General features: G+C 36.8%; 1 protein-coding gene across 7 annotated transcripts in view; it reads left to right on the forward strand.

Moving 5' to 3' along the window:
• The window catches only part of WDR72 (WD repeat domain 72), a 236,366-nt gene that overhangs the window by 67,892 nt on the left and 148,338 nt on the right, over nt 1–20,136 (forward strand). For all 7 annotated transcript variants that reach the window (XM_074394220.1, XM_074394219.1, XM_039462965.2 and 4 more), the window contains 8 exons: nt 227–303; nt 1,792–1,911; nt 2,874–3,019; nt 3,401–3,497; nt 7,913–8,054; nt 8,420–8,665; nt 11,907–12,127; nt 14,282–14,477. In XM_074394220.1, the coding sequence (XP_074250321.1) occupies nt 227–303; nt 1,792–1,911; nt 2,874–3,019; nt 3,401–3,497; nt 7,913–8,054; nt 8,420–8,665; nt 11,907–12,127; nt 14,282–14,477 (1,245 nt within the window). The remainder of the gene's footprint in view (nt 1–226; nt 304–1,791; nt 1,912–2,873; nt 3,020–3,400; nt 3,498–7,912; nt 8,055–8,419; nt 8,666–11,906; nt 12,128–14,281; nt 14,478–20,136) is intronic.

Consider the following 20,136-nt stretch of genomic DNA (forward strand, 5'->3'; position numbering starts at 1 on the left):
CTGCTTCTAGTGGCACTCTTCTTCTATCTAGGAATCACTTTGAAACTTTAAAACAGACTTCCAGCATGATGTAGAATGTTTATTTTTTCTAATTAAAAAGTAACTCAAAAGATTAAAATTTTCTGTCTACACAGCCCCGCATAATTCTCAAATGACTATGAAATGATTTTTACATGCCCAGTTATATCCATGGTCAGCTTATTTGTGACTTTTGTTCTTTTCACAGAAGATTCTCTCTTGGTGGTATCAGTAGCTGGTGAGCTCAAAGTATGGGATCTCTCCTCATCTATCAACAGCATTCAGGTTGGCTTGGGCACCCTACTCTTTTTTCCCTACAATTTCAAGCATATTCATCAAAACTTATAAATTACAAGGCTATTACATGCTTATTGTTAAAAGTTCAAATAATATAGAAGTGTATGAATTCTACCTCCATAATCTCCCCCCATCCATCTTCCCAGGGGTGACCATTGGTACAATTGGCCTGTATCCCTCCAACCTCTTCTCCATGTATATATAAATGTTTTCATTTATACACACACACATACGCACAGAGAGAGAAATTACATTTTCAATTTTTAAAAAATAGCGGAGTATCTTTCTGGTCCCTACAGCAGAAATCCCCCTTTCTTCTGACTATGTGTTAACAGTGGCAGGCAAATGACTATAAACAACTGAGAGGCACGTCCCTGGGGGGTCCAGTATATTCACCTCTTCCCTGACATCAGGCTACAAGTTGAGATGATGGACAAAAGAACCACCATACTATTTGTGTTGATGACAAAATTATTTAGGCTTCTCCAAGGAGCTCTGGGATCTCTTTAGTACTTTATTGGTTGAGGAAGCCTAGGAATTTCGTTAGTATGCTGAGCTCAAGAAATACACATTCAGCATTATCACAAACTTATTGGGAATATGGTAATCTATGTGCCATGTGTTGGCACTTAGTTCATATTTTTTCTTAGCAATTAAAATACTAGGTGAGGCATGGTGGCTCACGCCTGTAATCCCAGCCCTTTGGAGGCCAAGGCGAGTGAATCACCAGAGGTCAGAAGTCTGAGACCAGCCTGTCCAGTATGGTGAAACCTTACTGGACCTTATGGTCTCTACTAAACATACAAAAAAATTTAGCTGGGTATGGTGCTGTGCACCTGTAATCTCACCTACTTCAGGGGTTGAGGTAGGAGAATGGTTTGAACACAGAAGGCAGGGGTTGCAATGAGCCAAGATCGTGCCACTGCACTCCATCCTTGAGGAAAGAGCAAGACTCCTTTTAAAGAAAAAAACAAAAAATAAAATAAAATACTGTAGTGTTTTTTAAGTCATCATTTTACATTTTTATTAGACCTTTCTGCTATGTCTGTAGCTTATTGTTAATCTTGACAGTCTCAGCATCCAGCCATAATTCCCCACAGAATGTTTGTTAAATGATTATATATAATGAGTTCTTGAATCCAAGAGGATTTCCTGATCACAGCTTTCTTTTTTCCCAAGAAATACATCCTTTGTTTCTTTAAAAAACATCTTTTAAGACTTTCTGGAGTACATATACAGGCTTGTTATAAAGATAAATTAAATGTGGTGGGGGTTGGGTGTACAGATTATTTCATCAGCCAGGTACACAACTTCTATTGCAAAGTAATTTCTTAGTTCAAAACACTCAAAAGGAAATTAAAATACTTTTCATTTTATAATGGTGTGATCTACTTGAGATGTATGGGAAGCAGGTCTTCTCATGGCTATGTATAAATTAACTGAACTAGTACTAAAACATTTTCTTTCCTTTTGAAGGAAAAACAAGATGTCTATGAAAAAGAATCCAAGTTTCTTGAGTCCTTGAACTGCCAAACAATACGATTTTGCACATATACTGAGAGACTTCTCTTGGTGGTATTTTCTAAATGTTGGAAGGTATTATAAAATAATATAATAAGTATCAGTGATATTCAAATGTAATTTGGCTTTTTTGTTTTGTGCAAAAATAATAATATGATTTAAATATGATAAAAATTCTCTATAATAGTAATACCAGAACATGGAATGATGTGTCTTTTATGACTGACATATGAGTTTAAACTCTGTAATAAAATTGGGATAGATTACTACATACTTAATATCATGGTATGCAACAGTTTTGTGTCTCAAGATAGTAGATATGTAGTAGTCTATCCCAATTTTGTTAACAACAAACCATAATAACAATGAATATTTAGCTCTAAATTATTTTCAAAATTTGGTGTCTAAACTTTAGAACTAAAAATATACTTTTCACCTACATAGTTGATTATACTTTTAGATGTTTTACTTTTTTATTGGTTTTAAGAGGGAATAACATTATTTTCTTGAGAATATGTTCACTGACATTTCCAAGAAGAAAGAAAAGCTAAGTTGCCATCATTTCATGGCATTTATTGTTTTTAAAGTTTTGTATAACGGGACCCGTTAACAAAACTCTGCAGTATTACTTATATGATGATAATGTATTTTTGAACAAAGATTTAAAAGTATATGGTGTTACAAAATATTTATGTGATATATATTTTTTATGTGCATAATAAATTTTCAAATGTAAAACTTGGTCTACTCATTACGGAAATAATAAAATTACTTAGAAATTTGGGGATTTTGGGTTTCTATGTTTAGTGTACACACTCTGGAATGAAATAGCCAGATGAACTTTATCCACTGAAACCTACCCTAAGATAAATATGAGTAAATAAGCGACGATAAAATAGCATCTTAATATATGAGTACAGTATGGTCTGTTATTAACATTTACTATGATGTTATATTATTACTATCAGAGTTTATATTTATCTTATTGGCAGATTAGATTTTAACCTTTGATAATGTGCACCAACTTTATATTTTAGGTTTATGATTATTGTAATTTTTCCCTTCTGCTGACTGAAGTTAGTAGAAATGGGCAGTTCTTTGCTGGTGGAGAAGTGATTGCTGCTCACAGAATCCTCATATGGACAGAAGATGGTCACAGTTACATCTATCAGCTGCTGAACAGGTGGGCTCAGATGGGAGCGGCATACAAAACATTCAGGTAGAAAATGAACTTTGGGAGGTTTATTATGTAAAAATCCCTGCATGCTGCCCATGATCAAAAACCAGAACAAAACAACTTTGGCACTAGAAGATTTACTCTGGGCTTCGTAGACTTCAGCCTTTGTACAAAACAGCAGGGGATGGAGGAATGAGATTAACCATGTATAACTTGTACAGCTGGTGCTGGGTTTTCAAAAAGTCACTTGTAATTATTAACCCAACAATTTCTAACTAGAGTTTAGAAACTTGAATGATACCATCCGGCTTTTGAAAGTGGGAGGGGGAAGAAAACGAATAAAGAACCCCAAAGTTCTAAACTTTGCTTTTTATTTTTGCCACGCAGTGGGCTTTCGAAAAGCATATACCCTTCTGATGGAAGAGGGCTTAAAGAGACCATTTATCCTCATTTACTGTGCTCTACTTCTGTGCAGGAAAATAAGGTAATGCAAGAAAAAACTGAGTGCCTCAAAGCTGTTTCACTCAGTTTCCTGGATAAGTGCCGCTTTGTCTGTCACAGAGTCAGGCTTGAAAAAATTGAATTGAAGCATCCCATCAACTTGTTAATGAGAAAATCAAGTTTAATTGTCAATGGCTACCAAAGAGAAAACTTTGTCTTTAAAAATCTCCTATTTAAGACTGTATTTTAAGTTTATAATGAAACAATATATATTCATTACATGAAAATTATAAATGTTGAAAAGAAACAGAATTGCTATTTTTACTGCAATAATTACTGAGGATTTTTTTTACTTTGCTGTATTTACTTATTTTGATTGGAAAATTTTCAAATATTTGGAAAAGTTGCAAGAGTATTGCAGTAATTACTCATATACGCTTTACCTGGATTCACCAATTATTAACATTTTTCTGTATTTACTTTCTCATTCTGTCTCTGCATTTGTGTGTGTGTGTAAATATGTACAAGCACATACACACACACCCCACACTTTTTTTTTCACTGACCCTTGTGACAGATGGTTTGGCAAATCATTGTTAACATTTTATGTATCTACTCCAATTTTAAAACTTTATGAAATGTTTTATATTGTTTTTTTACTTAATCATAAATTGATATCATTTTCAGATGTATTTAGCTATTCTTACGAATAAACTTTCTTGTTAAAGAAAATATAATTATGCTTTTGGTGGAGAGTTGAGAATATAATTGTGAGCTTGTTGCTTGACTGAATCGTACTTTTGACACCCCAGTAAGCCTGAAAATTTAAGCAGTTATTTCATTTCAGTAGTGTTATCCAAAGTGTTTTTTTTCTTAAGCCTTTGGACTTTGTTATCAGTTAATTATCCAAAAATGTACTTCATGGAGGGTGGAAGAGTTTTGAATTACTGATGTGTCAACCAAGGAAGCATGCTACTTTTAACAGAATGATGGTTTGCTTAATTAGGCAGCATAGCTGTTGGAAATACTATAGTTCAGTGATTGTCCCTTTAACATATCTGTGAGGTTTTCCTGTGAAAACTTGATTAAGAAACTGTCAGCCAAAAATTAGAAAGTGCCACTGGGGCACAAGCAAACTTTATAATTATGGCATGCATCAATGACTATTTCTTAAATTATATGTGGGCAGCAATAGTTTCTTGTTTTGCTGCTGATCACAAAAGCAGTATTGGGACTTACTCAGAAAGGCATATTTAGATATGTTTTAAAGAATCTGTTGTTTCCTTCTCTTTAGCTTTGAATGCATTTTTACAAAGCACAGTTTGCCCTAAAAGCCAATTATCAGTTGTGCCTTTTTGGGGCTTCTCATTCCTACAAATTTCAATGCTAGATGTAACCATGAGGAAAGAATACAACTAAAAAAATAACTAATTTCATGGGAAGTTACCTTGCTTTGTTTCTCAAAATGTGAAAACAAACTTATGGGTCTTTTACCAATAATACTTGTTTCAACAACCATAGCTGTTTCTGTATCTTAAAATCGAGAAATGCCTAGAAACCAGTGAAATATGAATAGAATATTTGGAAACTGGGAAAAGCTTATCTGCCTGCCCTTACTTGCCTTTTGTCCAGTGCATAAAGTCAGACTTTCTTCCCCTTATCCAAGCATGACCAGTGTTCACTAAATCTAAGAGTTCCTAATCTCTCTTGAGGTTACCAGGTAATGAAGGCATTGTGGTAGGATGAGATGAATTTGATGCATGCAGTGAGCTTAGACAATACTGCTCTGTAAACAGGTAGTATTGTCCAGACTCATTTTTTGGAGTTATACCACAGAATTAAATCTCCAGGTTTGACAGTAACCAGTTCTTGGAGTTACTGTTTGTAATGCCCATGAACATTATCTGCTGATGGAGTTGCAGTGGTGAGAATGGGGATTCATCTTTCCTTCCTGTAACTGCATAGGATCTCCCTGGCTTCAAATAATAGCTGGTAATTGCTGGGGCCTGTGGTGCAGGGGTCCTGGCTGTTGAGATAAGGAACTGGGCTTCCCAGGGTCTCAGCCACAGAGTTAGGTTGCTGTGCTGAGGTGGGAATAGCTGGCATAAAAACAGCCTAAGGATCACAAATAAAAAATGTGTGTGCATTAACTAAGAGTACTGATGTTGATGCTGATGATGGTGATGATGATAAACAACTTTGTTTCAGTCCTTATTATTGTTAAACATACAAACAACCTCATTTACTTTAGTTGCCACCAAGCTCCCATTTTGAAACTGATGTTTGGAGAGGGTGAATTCCCAGGATTTGAACTCAAGTGGTTTAGTCCAAATCTGGTAATGGGTTTTGGAGTGAGTTTCCCAATTCTTCTGAGAAAAGAATAACAAGAATTGTTAAAATTAATTGAATAGGGACTAAATGTCAGGGACCAATCTGAGCACCTTATCTTTATCTACTCATTATTTCTCACACCAATCCCATATATTAGGTGCTTTTCTTAGTCTTCTTTCACAGGTAGGGAAAATGAGACAGTGAGGTGTACCAAGTTGCCTACAGTACGTAACATGCTTTTTTAATAGAGCTATCATGTGGTAAAGCCAGGATTTGAATCCAGGCAGTTAGCCCAGGGATTTCAGTTCTAATGGCTATGTTTTATTACCTCCTGGAGGATGGAGACTCTCATGGACACTGTGATGAAAAATCAGAATTCACATGGTAAGGGACTATGAAGATGTTTTCAGGTGAATAGCAGAACTAGAGACAACTGTTTGGGAGGATGAGGAGCGAGGGACCAAGGGGTGAATGTGAGCATGTGAGAGGCAGCAGTGTAGAAGGTGAAGGCAGCGGGGATGAAAGCAACAGAGAAATTCAACTGCAGGGGCAAAGCCCCAGCTGGGAGGAGTCGTGCTGCCACCAACTTGAGTAACCCGCCAGCCTCTTGGAGCTTCCTTTTTAAATCAGAATAACCAGAGAGTTGTAACAATCAGTTCTAAGTGCATACAATGGTAGGAGAGTTTGAGTAGCCAATTTAACCAAATTTTATCAACACCATTTCAAATAGCTATAAAAATCATGGTTGTAAGACACCAAAGTGCCCTCTGAGCCTCAAAAAAAATTTATTTAGAAACTGACTTTATTGGAACCATTTTCCATGATGCTCTTATTTCTTGGGACTACGGGGAATTCATTACACATTTTGGTTGGATGACCTTGGATTGGTTTCTTATTTTCTGTCAGAGTTTTCTTATTTTCATATCAGGATAATAACAATGTTTACTTACTACAGAGCTTTGTTGGGAAGATGAAAGGTAGTTAATGTTGGCCCTTAATAATTACTAATGTATAGAACTTTTCACTAAAATGTCTAAATCCAGACCTTAAAGCATGTATTTTGTGACTAGTAGGCATCACTTCTGGACTTCTTTAATTCTAGCACCAGCAGTCTGCTTTCTTTTTAGGATGACTTTTATTTCTGCACTGAAGAGAGTTCAGGCTTTGTTTTTGTAATCACTTAAATGATTTTGATCCCTTATGCATAATCTCTATTTTCAAATCTGCCCAAAGAACAGCTGTACTGCCCTGAGAAGGACCAGGGATGCTCTAAGCACATTCACCTGTGAAGGCATAGCTTTAAGGGCACTGGTGCCCACTATTCATATTCTGCTTCAGCAAGATCATAAATTATATATAATGTATATACACTGTTAAATATACATAATTTATATAATGTATAACATTATATATGTACATACACACACACTCATTATAAATTATGAAATCATTTTCCTTTGTGGCCACTTGAGAAATCTGAAATCAAGTATATTTAATCTAAAAAATAGTCAACAAAAAGTGGGAAACATATTAATAACATACAAATACTATATAAATATTAGTTGTTGCTGTTTTAGCTGACCATTAGATCTACACAGGAACTATTGTATAGCAGTTACAATTGTAACTATTCAGGATCTGGGTTCCTGAATCAGAATTATGGAGTCAAAGCCCATCGCTACCTCTAATCGCCTTAGACAGATCAATCTCTTCACTTCAAGGTTTCTTGTCTGTAAAGTGAAAACAATGCTAGTACCAATTTTATAAGGTTATTGTGAGGAGAGGATTATTTAACTGAATAGGTAGAAAGCCTGTTGCAGTAATGTGTATACACAGCAGTATATGTGTGTGTGTGTGTATATACACACACACACACACAAATAACATGGTCAGGAAATGTCAGATACTCTTATTAACTTTCTGAAGTCTATGACTTTGCTTCTTGTTTTATAAAGCCTCTTTAGTCCTAGATCACAGATTACTTCTTTGAAATTTTGAAACAGTGGGAAATAAATTGAAAAGACTTACTTCAGTTATTAAGTGTTGTTTCTCTGTTTAAAAACAGTGGCCATCTCTCTATTGTTAGACTATTTCCTACATAAAAGCTCACTTTTTGTTTCGGAATAGAGCCGTCCCCTTGTTATGGGCTACATGAATGAACGGAAAGAGCCTTTTTACAAAGTACTCTTCTCTGGAGAAGTCTCAGGAAGAATTACTTTGTGGCACATCCCTGATGTTCCTGTGTCCAAGTTTGATGGTTCTCCTAGAGGTAAGTCAGTTTCCATTTCTAGTCACATGTCTTCTGAGAATTAATTTGTAATTAACTCATTGGTTCTTCTAAGGTAAGCAATATGGGACCACAAACAGGAAAAATTTATTGTGTACTACTATGTATAAAATGACAACATAAAAGCAGGTATAAACACAAAGCTTATAGATCTTATATACTAACACCACCAATATAATTTATATTTACATCAATTGAACTTAACAAGAGATAAACGCTGGCAATACGAATAGGGGATAGACTGTTAAACTGTATTCATATTTTTGAAGGGAGGGTGCCTTGATATTTTCCATGTCTATGATGCATTGATAAACCAAATTTTCTTTTTGTGTTTGTTTTCTTTTTAGAGATACCAATAACTACCACCTGGACTCTTCAAGATAATTTTGATAAGCATGATACCATGTCGCAAAGTATTATTGACCATTTCTCTGGGCTTGAAGATGGGGCAGGAACTGCTGTAGTCACTTCATCAGAGTATATTCCAAGTCTTGATAAACTAATATGTGGCTGTGAAGATGGGACAATTATCATTACTCAGGCTTTGAATGCTGCCAAAGCAAGACTTCTAGAAGGCGGTTCTTTAGTAAAAGGTCATTGAATTTTATTTGACACTATTTATTTAATTTATTTAAACTGCAATTTCAACAAGGTGCACTAAAGAAGATTTAGACACCTAAAGAATTTACTAGCATTTGCCAATAAATGTGTACCTATTTTAATGTTAAAGTAAACCATACATATATGGTTTAAAAAAAAAAAAAACTCAAGCAGAAGGTTTATACAGTAAGAAATGAGGTTTTCTCCTTACTTGATCTTCCAGTTTCTTTCTTCAAAGGCAACTGCTAATACCAGTTTATTTATACTCCTCTTGAAATTTTCTATGTGTATTTAAGGACATACCAAACATAATAATATACAGTCTTTTAATTATATTGCACAAATAAAAGCATATTCTACATGCTTTACTCATGTCCTTAAACAAATCTAAATAAAATATTCGAAGTGCATTCTTTATGAGCTGACTTTAAATAATTAGTAATAATCTAACTTTAATTTCCTATTAATTGGTATGTAGGTTTTCTGGTTTGTAGCTACCATGGACAATGCGGAATTGATTACCATTGTAAATATATACAGGCATATCTGTATATTAATTTCTAAGAGTAGAATCACTAAATCAACATTTGTTTGCATTTTTAATTTTGAAAATATATCTAAAATATTCTCTAAAGAACTTTCATCAATATGCATGCATTTTCACTAATGGCCTATAAAAATGCCTTTCTCCCCAAACTTTACCAACTTTGTATGCTATTAAACTTTTTAATCTTTGCTAATCAGAAGAAAAATAGTATCTTTCTGTTTTAATCTATATGTCTTTGTGAATGAAATGTGTAGATGTGCTTATATATCTTTCTGCATTTGTGCATTACAACAACAAATACCTATTAAATTGTCTTATGTAAGGGAAAGAAGTATAGGAGGTGATTGAGATTTAGAATGTGTAGAAAAAAACTATATACTGTTTTATTGTTAATATTATTTGAGGTGGAGTCTCACTCTGCTGCCCAGGCTGGAGTACAATGGTGCAATCTCAGCTCACTGCAACTTCTTCCCAGGTTAAAGTAATTCTCCTACCTCAGCCTTCTGAGGAGGTGGGATTACAGGTGCTCACTGCACCTGGCTGATTTTTGTATTTTTAGTAGAGAGGAGGTTTCACCATGTTGGCCAGGCTGGTTTCAAACTCCTGACCTCAGGTGATTTTCCTGCCTAGCTCTCCCAAAGTGCTGGGGATTACAGGTGTGAGCCACTGCACCTGGCCTATTTTATTATTGTTATATAAATCCTACTAGAGCATAAGGTCCTTAAGGGTAAGGACTAAATCTCAATTTTAAAAAATCTTCTTATATTGCCTACTATTGTTCTCAGCTTACTTTGGCCACTTACTGAATGTTACTGACTTACGCTTCAGTGATTGACTGAAGTGGAGGAGTAAATGGCAATGAACCGAGGAGAGGTAATGTACTGGTGTACAGCTAAATGGCTGCTGTTAAAAGTTAGCGAAAAAGCGAAGACCTAGCAGTTTTTACCTAAGCTGATTTATCCTAATATCCAGAAAGCAAGAAGAAGCCACATTTGACTTCTAGCATCTGAATGAGCACTCACACTGGTTTGTTAGGAGATACAAAGTGAGGATGTCCTGATGGAAAAGAAGTTTCTGAAGTGTAACAAGAATTCTTAGATGAAGTTTGTTATTAATTTGAATAAAGAGAGTTTGTGGTTTATGTATTTGGGGGAGTTTAGCTAATGTTGAAGGAAGAAGCAGTGTGGCTAGGGGAAAAGTCACCCCTTAGCACAGAAGTGTGTCACTAGTCCTGTGCTCTCATACAGCTATGATTTGAAATGTCCATATGCCTACTAAGTGCCAAGCAGAGTGCTACGAAATTATAGACATTACCTTATTTATTCCACACAACAGTCTTGTCTGAAGTAAGGACTATTATTATCCTAAATTTTCAGATGTAACATCTATGGTTTAGAGGGAAAGAAAACTAGATATGGTGACATATCTAGTAAGTGATAGACCCAGGGGGGAAGGAAAAGGGAGATTCATTTAACAGCAGTGCTGCACTGCACTCTTAAACATTTTGCTTTGCTTTTACACACTTGGATGCAAGCCACTTAACCTTTCTGAGCCTCAGGCGCTTTATCTGTAAAGCAAAGAGGTAGAATTAGGTAATCTCTAACATCTTTCAAAGTAAAAATATTTTCTGAAACTTTTTTTTTTCTGGTACACTAGACTTAGTTGCTATAATTTGAAGAATGACAGGCTGGGCAAGGTGGCTACTGCCTGTTATCTCAGCACTTTGGAAGGGCTGAGACAGGCGGATCCCTTGAGCCCAGAAGTTTGAGAACAGTGTGATCATCATGGTGACACCCTGTCGCTCCTAAAAATACAAATATTAGCTGGGCATGGTGGCACTCACCTGTGGTCCCAGCTACTAGGGGACTGAGGTAGAAGGATCCTCCAAGCCCAGGGAATTTGAGACTACAGTGAGCCATGATCACACTACTGCACTCCAGCCCGAGCAACAGAGTGAGACCTTGCCTCCAAAAAAAAAAGAATGAAAATAAGTAATATTCTGAACTTATTTTTGTAGAGGCAAATAAGCAATATTCTGAACTTATTTTCATGAAAGCAAATGTATGAAGTGTTCACTCTTTTAGAACAGTGTTTACTATTCCATGACACTGGAATTGGTAACTTACTAATATCCTTAAGAATCAGTAAACTTATTTAACTTATTTTTTTCTTTTCTTTTTTTTTTTTTTTTTAGACAGAGTCTTGCTCTGTCACGCAGGCTGGAGTGCAGTGGCATGATCTCGGCTCACTGCAACCTCCACCTTCCATGTTCGAGTGATTCTCCCGCCTCAGACTCCTGAGTAGCTGGGACTATAGGCACAAGCCAACACACCCAGCTAATTTTTGTATTTTTAGTAGAGATGGGATTTTACCATGTTGGCCAGGCTGGTCTTGAACTTCTGACCTCAAGTGATCTGCCCTTCTTGGCCTCCCAAAGTGCTGATATTACAGGCGAATTAATAGACTTTGAACAACTAATCGTAGCGCTTCATCAAAAGCATGCTCCGGCTTCTGGTGACGTACTTGCTTTTTAAGATGATCTAAGGGTGTTCACTAGTTTTCTTAGCCAAGTGCATGCTTTAATTATATGTAATTTCCTTATGTTAAAATTTTATAAAAGAAAATCCTGGGATGATTGCCTGAACAAAAATAACATCTGTATTACTTGGTGTTTCCTTGTTTTTCAGATTCTGCCCCTCACAAAGTTCTTAAAGGGCACTACCAAAGTGTCACTTCATTACTTTACCCACATGGTCTTTCTTCGAAATTAGACCAAAGTTGGATGTTGTCAGGGGATCTAGACTCATGTGTCATCTTGTGGGATATCTTTACTGAAGAAATTTTGCATAAATTCTTTTTGGAAGCTGGTCCAGTAACAAGTCTTTTGATGTCACCAGAGAAGTTTAAAGTAAGACAGAGTAAAATATAACACATAAATTTGAAAGTTATATAACATTATAAAATGCTTAATAAGACAAGTAAAAATGACCCATATTTCCAAAGAAAAGAAAGCTGCAAGTTCTATGTTCTTATAATACAAATGGATTTTTAAATATATTTATTTCTAATATTTCCATATGAATTTTATTATTTTAACTTACATCATACAGATAATGTGGCTCTAAAAGCAAAGGTTTTATCAATGCTTAGCTTCATAAAAGCCACTTAATTTTTTCTCTTCAAGTACTTGATCTGTTTTTTCCTCTAGTTTCGTATCTTAGTTTTTAATGAAATTATCTTTTAAAAATAAAAGCAGTACATACTCAATGCAAAAGCAAGTCAAAACAATCCATAAATTAGAAATTAACTTTTGCCTTCAATAACTTCTGCTTTGCATTGAGCCAAGATCACTGCATTCCAGCCTGTGCAATAGAGCAAGACCCTGTCAAAAATTTATGTTTATAAGGATATTGATAGTTACATTTTTCTTCAAATTCTATGTGTGTGTTTGTGTGTGTGTGTGTGTGTGTGTGTGTGTGAGAGAGAGAGAGAGAGAGAGAAAGAGAGAGAGAGAGAGAGTGAGTCTCACTCTGTTACCCTGGCTGGAGTATAGTGGCATGATCATGGCTCACTGCAGCCTCAACCTCCTGGGCTCCAGGGATCCTCCTGCCTCAGCCTTCCCCAGCTAATGTTTTTTATTTTTATTTTTGTAGAGATAGGATCTTACTTTGTTACCCAAGCTGGTCTCCAGCTCCTGGAAGCAAGGAATCTTCCCACCTCTGCCTCCCCAAGTGCTGTGATTACAGGGGTGAGCCATTGCACCCAGCACATTTTTTTTTCTTAAATGAATCTTTATTTGCTTATTTATTTATTTATCAGCGAATGAGCTTTAGTAAGTTTGTGAGCATCTACCTTGTGTTGGGCAAAATGAAATAGCTTTAGGTAGAATTTTCTCATGCAATGTCAACTTAAATTCAGCTTTTGTAAAGTCGACTTTAAGAAAAAAAACATGAAAAATCAACTTTGAGTTTCCTATGTAGTAAAAGGACATGGTAACACAGGTAAAATGATTTTTTAAGTCAGTTATTTTGCTCATAAACATTATTTCTTTATGGTTTATTCCTAACCATAAGATTTGTGTTTACACGATATGTGGGTATATGTATGTAAGTTTTCTAGAGCGCACTGCGCTGCCTGTTCTGGAAGCTGTGGAGTGGGCAGGTTCTCCAGGAGTTAAAATAGTCGGGGGAAATGACATGTGGTCCGTTCTGCAAGTCTAGGCTCCAGATCTATCACACCTGCCATTTTGTGATTTTTTTTTCTTTTAATTGTACAAGAAAACAAGTGCCCTGATCTTTCCCCATTGCCACCCCTAGAGAGGTTAATGACGAGCAGTGGGTGTCTCAAGATTTTGAAACTGAAGCTTTAAACAAAATAGCCAAAAATTCTGGCTAGATCATTAGAAGCCACCATGTATCGATAGTAGCTGTCCTAACCTGTTTAAGGTAACCACATGCTGACTTTTTTAAAAGTCTCTTAAGGATTGTTGTCCTGAGAGCCTATTTTTGGTCCTTACGTCTTTGAGGCTATACATTCAGTAGGAGCTATCTAATGCTTACCTCTTTTAGATTGTGTCTACACTGAGTTTCCTGTTTGGATTAGAATCTGTATAGTTCTGAGAACAGCACCAAATCACATTTTGAGGCTTTAAGTGGAAAATATCAGCTCATGACACCCTTGGGCCTAAGCTTGTGTCTACAAATAGCTTCTTTCTGTGGCAACAAATTAGTTCTGGGGTTTATTTTATTCTGCATTATTTCCGACGTCTGCCTCACTGCCTGAATGTGCTGAGTTATGGTCAAGTCCTTCATTTATCTTACAAGTAGATCTGTTCTGGATTCATCTCTTGACCTTCCTGCGAATCTGTTGAGTTTAAACTCTACTCAGTGTTTAAATCTCCTCTGTAGAGTATAGAAAAGTGCTGGAGGAAGCAGAAACATCGTTTTTGTAAATGGGGCTTTAACAAAACTTTTTTATGTTACCAAGGGGAGAAAAAATCTGACTTCATCATAAAGAAAGCATTTGACTATTTACTTACATAAGCATGTTGTTTTTTTCACAGCTAAGGGGTGATCAGATAGTTTGCTGTGTGTGCAGTGACCATTCTGTGGCTCTCCTTCACCTTGAGGGAAAGAGTTGCCTCCTGCATGCCCGGAAGCACCTTTTTCCGGTGAAGATGATAAAATGGCACCCGATTGAGAATTTTTTAATTGTTGGATGTGCAGATGACTCAGTCTACATCTGGGAAATTGAAACAGGTAAATTGAAATTTTACTCCTTTCATTCTTCATATATTTATGATGTACAAGCATTTGACCAGATGGAAAAATTTTCAGAGAAGACAGAGTGATGACCTCACTTGCTTTAACCTTTGTTTGGGCTGCATTTAATGGCTTCAGTTAAAGACGTGTACAAAATAAAACATAACGGCCTAAGTCAGATCCTGACCAACTGATGATTAGCTGACAGGGCAGTGCACAGGAATGAGCCGGATATTTCTGGAAGCTATAAATAAAAACATAAGTTATCTACTTTAATTATTAACAAGAGAGAAATTTAGTGTCCTCCTGGTCTCAAATTATCATTAAATTCTGCTTTCTTCAGCATGCTCACCATCTCAGCAACATTTTGAGCTAATTGATGATCAGTAATAATGGAATATAATTAATTATAAAACTCCAAAAAGTTGAGTCAGGGAAACTGAAAACTGAGTGGCTCAATTGAACTTTTGATATCATAGCATAGAGAACGTAGAGTTTGAACTTTAAAAAAAATTACCACATAACTAAAGATTGAGAGTGATACATTCCAGAAAATGCGGGGAACATATCAAATAAGGTGAGGTAATTAATGAACGTGAGTCAGGGAAGTTCGTTTGAGAGTACATTTCACTGAAACTATAGTATGATTTTTATTGATTAATCAGTGGTGGTTTTATGTTGGGTGTTATTAAAAGACTGGATGGTTTATAATATTATATAGTTTAGAGCCATACTTCACCAATATAATGGCTATTTTCTTTGTATTTGACTATCATGTGTAAGTGAGGATGACTAATGTACTAGTGTTTAGAGGGTGCAACATAATACTGCCTTACATCTGTAACTTGTTTTATAGCTTCCATGGGCTTTCCTGCTCATTTTCCCTTTTGATTCTCACAACTTCTGAGGTAGATCGAGGAAGAATTATTCACCATTTTATTGGTGAGGAATTTGTAGATTCAATACATAAATGTACAAGACATACAACTAGTAAGTGGTGAACCAGTTTGAGGGTCTTGGTTGTTCTTTGCAAAATGTGCACAAAATTAGAAGAGTTTTGGGCTTTGTGATTTGAACAACAGTTAATTACAACAGATAAAATGGGCCCTAAAGCTTGAGCTTGCCTCCAGAACCTGTTAGTGGGATCTTGGGTCAAATTACATTACTTCTTTTCTTGTCAATCTCCTCATCTGTGAAATGGGATAATAATACTGCTTTTCTGTCAGGATTAAATGAGCTAATACCTACAATGCTTATAAACAGTACCTGCATGTGGTAAGCCCTTATTAATAGTTGACTATTGTTACTGTCAAAGAATGTAGCAAAATCTCGACTTCTGCTTGTAAAAAATATGAGCCTGTAAATCACATACGCTTATTAACATGCCCAATTACATTTTCAATTGTGAACACTTGGTAACTAAACATATTTTTCATGGGTAACAGAATCCAGCAAGAATAAAGAAATATCTGGGCAATCAAGAGTGTTTATGGTCCTCTTTACCCATTGGGATACCTTCAGGCTGTATAACTTTAGATTTATGTATTTCTTCGGCAGAGTGGGAAGCAAAGAAGGAAAGTCAAACTGTTAGTACTTCTTGAGATTATATTTATTCCCGTTTTGTGTTTTGTCATTTTCTTTTTATACTCCCTCAAATATATAACCAAATGCTGTAGAAAGTTTGAAAAATAAATATAAAGAAAAACAAATAGTACTAGCCTACTAATTAATAAGTGCTATTAATATTTTGATCTACTTTCTGTCAGACATTTTTCTATGTCAATAAATAGATATTTACTGTATTTTAGTCTATACTGTATTTTAGTCACAGTCCTGGCAGGAAACTGAAGTCAACCTAGATGAGTCAAATGAAGGGACTTGAATGAAAGGACTAGTTATAGAGGTGTGGGTAGGGATAAGGGACCAGACAAGGAATGGATGATGAGGGCCTCCTGCACCCAGACACTGGCAGCATCAGGAAGCTCTGGCCACCTCTAGGAATGAAGCAAAAAGAGGAGAAAACATTGTTGCTGGAGCCCAGTGAGAGTCGAAGCTGAGGAGTTATAGAAAAGCAGCAGCTCCTGCCAGAGATGCATGACTGGCAGAGAGAGAGGAGGGTTGGAAGAAATTATTTCTTCTGCTGCTGTTACCTCCATTAATTGACTCCACTGTAGTTGAGAGGGGAAAGGCATTCAGTTCTAGGCATCAGCCTCCCTGTGCACAAAGAAGGAAGGACACAGAAGGATGGGAAAAGATGGAGTGGTCTGTCACATGGACAATAATCCATAGAGTGATCATTATGGACATACTATACTTTAATTCAGGAATCTCCTATAGCTGGTTATTTACATTGTTATCTATAAAAAGTTTGCTTTAGAATTTCCATGTCAAACAATATGGATAGGCTAAGTGCCAAACTAACCTATAAGTTGTTAATCTTTTGGTTATCCATATTACTAGTTTAAAAAAAATCTCAACTCATCTTAAGATGAGCTTGTAATTGGTGATGGTAGTATTAATGATTTGACCCAGACCTTCACATTTGTGCTGTGCCTTTTCACTTTTTTAGATATCATCCCATTGACTACCTCATTTGAACCTCACAAGACCCTGTGAAGGTGACTGGTGGCCCAGTCTCCCGTATCACATTCATTCCTTCTGAATAAGTTCATGTTGCTCCATTTAGTCTTGTGTCTGCTATTGCCTTTGTTCTGTGCACAAAGAACACAGGCATTTGCCTGCTATTTGCCTGTAATCTCGGCAATTTTAATTTTGATTAAAATTTAGTGAATTACGGTTTATTTTCCCAAGCTGGATTTCAGCTGGCTAAGATGCTTCCATCATGTTTATTGTACTTGATTTCTGTTTTATCCTTTACTTATAAAGGTGAAATGCTCTGAAATTAGGAAGAGTTTCTATTTATATTTTCATAAGCTGGGGGAAAAATACCAACTAAAGCCAAAATGAGCTGAAAAGAACTCTGTGAGGGTATGGAATATACTTGCTCATGGATGTGCCCGGCACATGAATGATGAATGAATGAGTGAACTAATCCAAATGCTCTTTCTTCAGTAGATTGAGTATGAATGAATTCACCTTAACATTGGCCAATTGTGGCTCTTAGATCAGGGCCTCTCAACTGTAAGCAAGTCCTTAGCTTTCTGCTTTACATCGCCCCAGGGTTTCGGAGTTCATGGGCGTGTTTCACTTTCTCAGGGGAAGGTCTGTATTTCCTACTCCAGTCAATTTTTTCTGGGCCTTGGCCTTTTAGCTCTGCTATTCTCTCCATAGGGTTCACACTTAGTTCCATGCATGAACAGATCTATTCCTAGTTTTATTTCTCCAGCACTCTGCCTCCTCTAACTATGTGAAGGAGGAATAAATTGACATGAAGGTATTTATCAGATCTTTCAGCACTAGAGCAACTCCACAGCCCACAGAGAGAAAATAGGAGGTGCCAGTGGGATAAGAGTTTTCAGGAAAGGGGCCTGAAAAGAAATAGCAGGAAAAGGGGCTTGAAACCAAAAGTCATTATCTCTCAACCTACCAAAATCCAGCCTCAGTGGGAGCTTGGGAAGTATGGGGTATAGCATAAGTCTCTGTGCCACCCTTCCTTGATTACAGAGGACAGATGTGAAGCCTCTTCCACTGTTTGCAAACATTTTATAACACCCTATTCTCACTTTGCTTATGAGTCTCTTTGGCAGAATACACAAGCATATTCTAGAGTTATGTGCCACCGTGCCTATTTTATCTTGGACTGATAGGGGATGTTTCTTTCTGTGCTAGGTGGCATAGTCAGATGCAAGGCAGGATAAGTTTTCAGATCATAGGTGGGCACACTCATCTCTTGGAAGTGGCAAACAACTGAGGTCAAGAAGTGTTTGTGTGACACTGAGGGCCTTCATCCCCTGGCTAAAAATGTAGTACTGCCAGGTTAGAAGTGATAAGGGCATCTAGTTTTGCTTATTGATTTGCCAGATGTCCCATGATGTGTAGGCCTGATTAGGAAAGGAAAATATTGCAGATGTCATTTTGATTAATATTTGAGCTCCCACAGTGTATTTGGCACTGTCGACTCTGGACGGCTTGGTTGCCCTCATTGCTGTGAGACACAATCGGGATAATAATGCATTACTGATTTTATTTTCTCTAAAATACACACCAGAAATAAATCTTAGCTCTGAGCTAATTATTCTTTTAAGAATTGAACTTAACATAATTCTGAGTTCTACTCTTTTCACAGCAATGGATTTACACAGCAGATAATTTGTGTAATAAATTTCTTATGTGTTATTAATGGGACTTTCTACTGAAGGTCTTCTGTTAAGTGTATAGGCTATGTTGGGAAATATAACCTATTAAGCAACTGCATTTTTTGTGTGTTGGACAATGAAAATGTGTTTGTTTAAAAATAAGGCTTTGAAAAAATATCTTAAGATGGATCAGAAACACTGTTTATTGTAGAGCGCTGGATAGTAGAAATTTTCTGCTTTGTGGTCCGTGGGATCTTTGTTGCAACTACTGAACTCTGCTATTGTAGTAGAAAAGAATCCATAGACACCACATAAAAGGAGGGGGTGAGGCTGTGTTCCAATAAAACTTTATTTACAACAGGCAGTGGGCTGGATGGCCTGTATCTATAATTTACAGACCCCTGAGAATGATAGTTCTTTTTAAAGACACTGTTTCCATAATAACTCATTCTTAAAGCAGCACAAAATGTTCAATCCATTATACCTCATTGACTTTAACCAGGATCGGTATAGTTATACCCATTTCACTCGTGAGGAAATGGAAAACAGAAAGGTTTTGTGAGTCTGAAGGTCCCCAGGGTAGGCTCTGTCACAGGCACTAGATTATATGTCTCCTTCTTCCGTTCTGGTGTGTTCTTCACTAATCGTGCAACAGGAACACCTCTTTCAGGTGGAGGTCAGGGTTTTGAGACTGTCAAGCAGGGAATTAGATAAGAACAGCTCTGAAAAGAAAGGAGATGACTGCCAGGAAACCTACTACAAGTTCTCCTGAAAGAGAGGGTCTCTGGATGTCTCTCAGAGCTTGGCTCTAAATTTACACATAATTCTAACAGCTCTGGTCATCTGTTTTCTCAGATAACAGATTAGCTGCAGCAAATGACAAGTGGGAAGGCCGTTCATGGTGGGCACCCTAAGAGCAAAAGCGACAGCTGATGGGAAGGGAGAATAAGCAAAAGCTATGTATCACCGCTCAGGGCTGTCTTTCTTGTGCTCATAGGAAGATACGTGCCAAAATGTAAAAATGCTGAAATTGTTTCCCCTACTCAGCAAGCTCCTACAGATCTCGGTACAGACCATGGGAAGCTGCCCGTCCACATCCCATAACTCCTGTTGGACAACTGGGCTTGCTTCTTCCCAGGTACTGCTGGGCTCCAGGAGAACTATTTGAAAGTATTGTATTCATAGTGGATTCCAGACCTAAGGACATCTCAGAAGCAGCTTGGGGGTTGGGTTCAGGGGACTGAAGTCTTTGACCAATTAGTGGGTAGAAATCAGGGTCTATGGGAGTCTATTTTTGTTCATTTCTTCCAGTTCCTGCTCAGGTCATGTGGGCTGTGTAACATGGAGCAGAAAGGCTCATGACTACAGCGTGGCATGAGAACCCAGCCTCTGATTATGAC

Source organism: Saimiri boliviensis, chromosome 2, assembly GCF_048565385.1.
Source record: "Saimiri boliviensis isolate mSaiBol1 chromosome 2, mSaiBol1.pri, whole genome shotgun sequence".
In the NCBI taxonomy this organism is placed as follows: Eukaryota; Metazoa; Chordata; class Mammalia; order Primates; family Cebidae; genus Saimiri; species Saimiri boliviensis.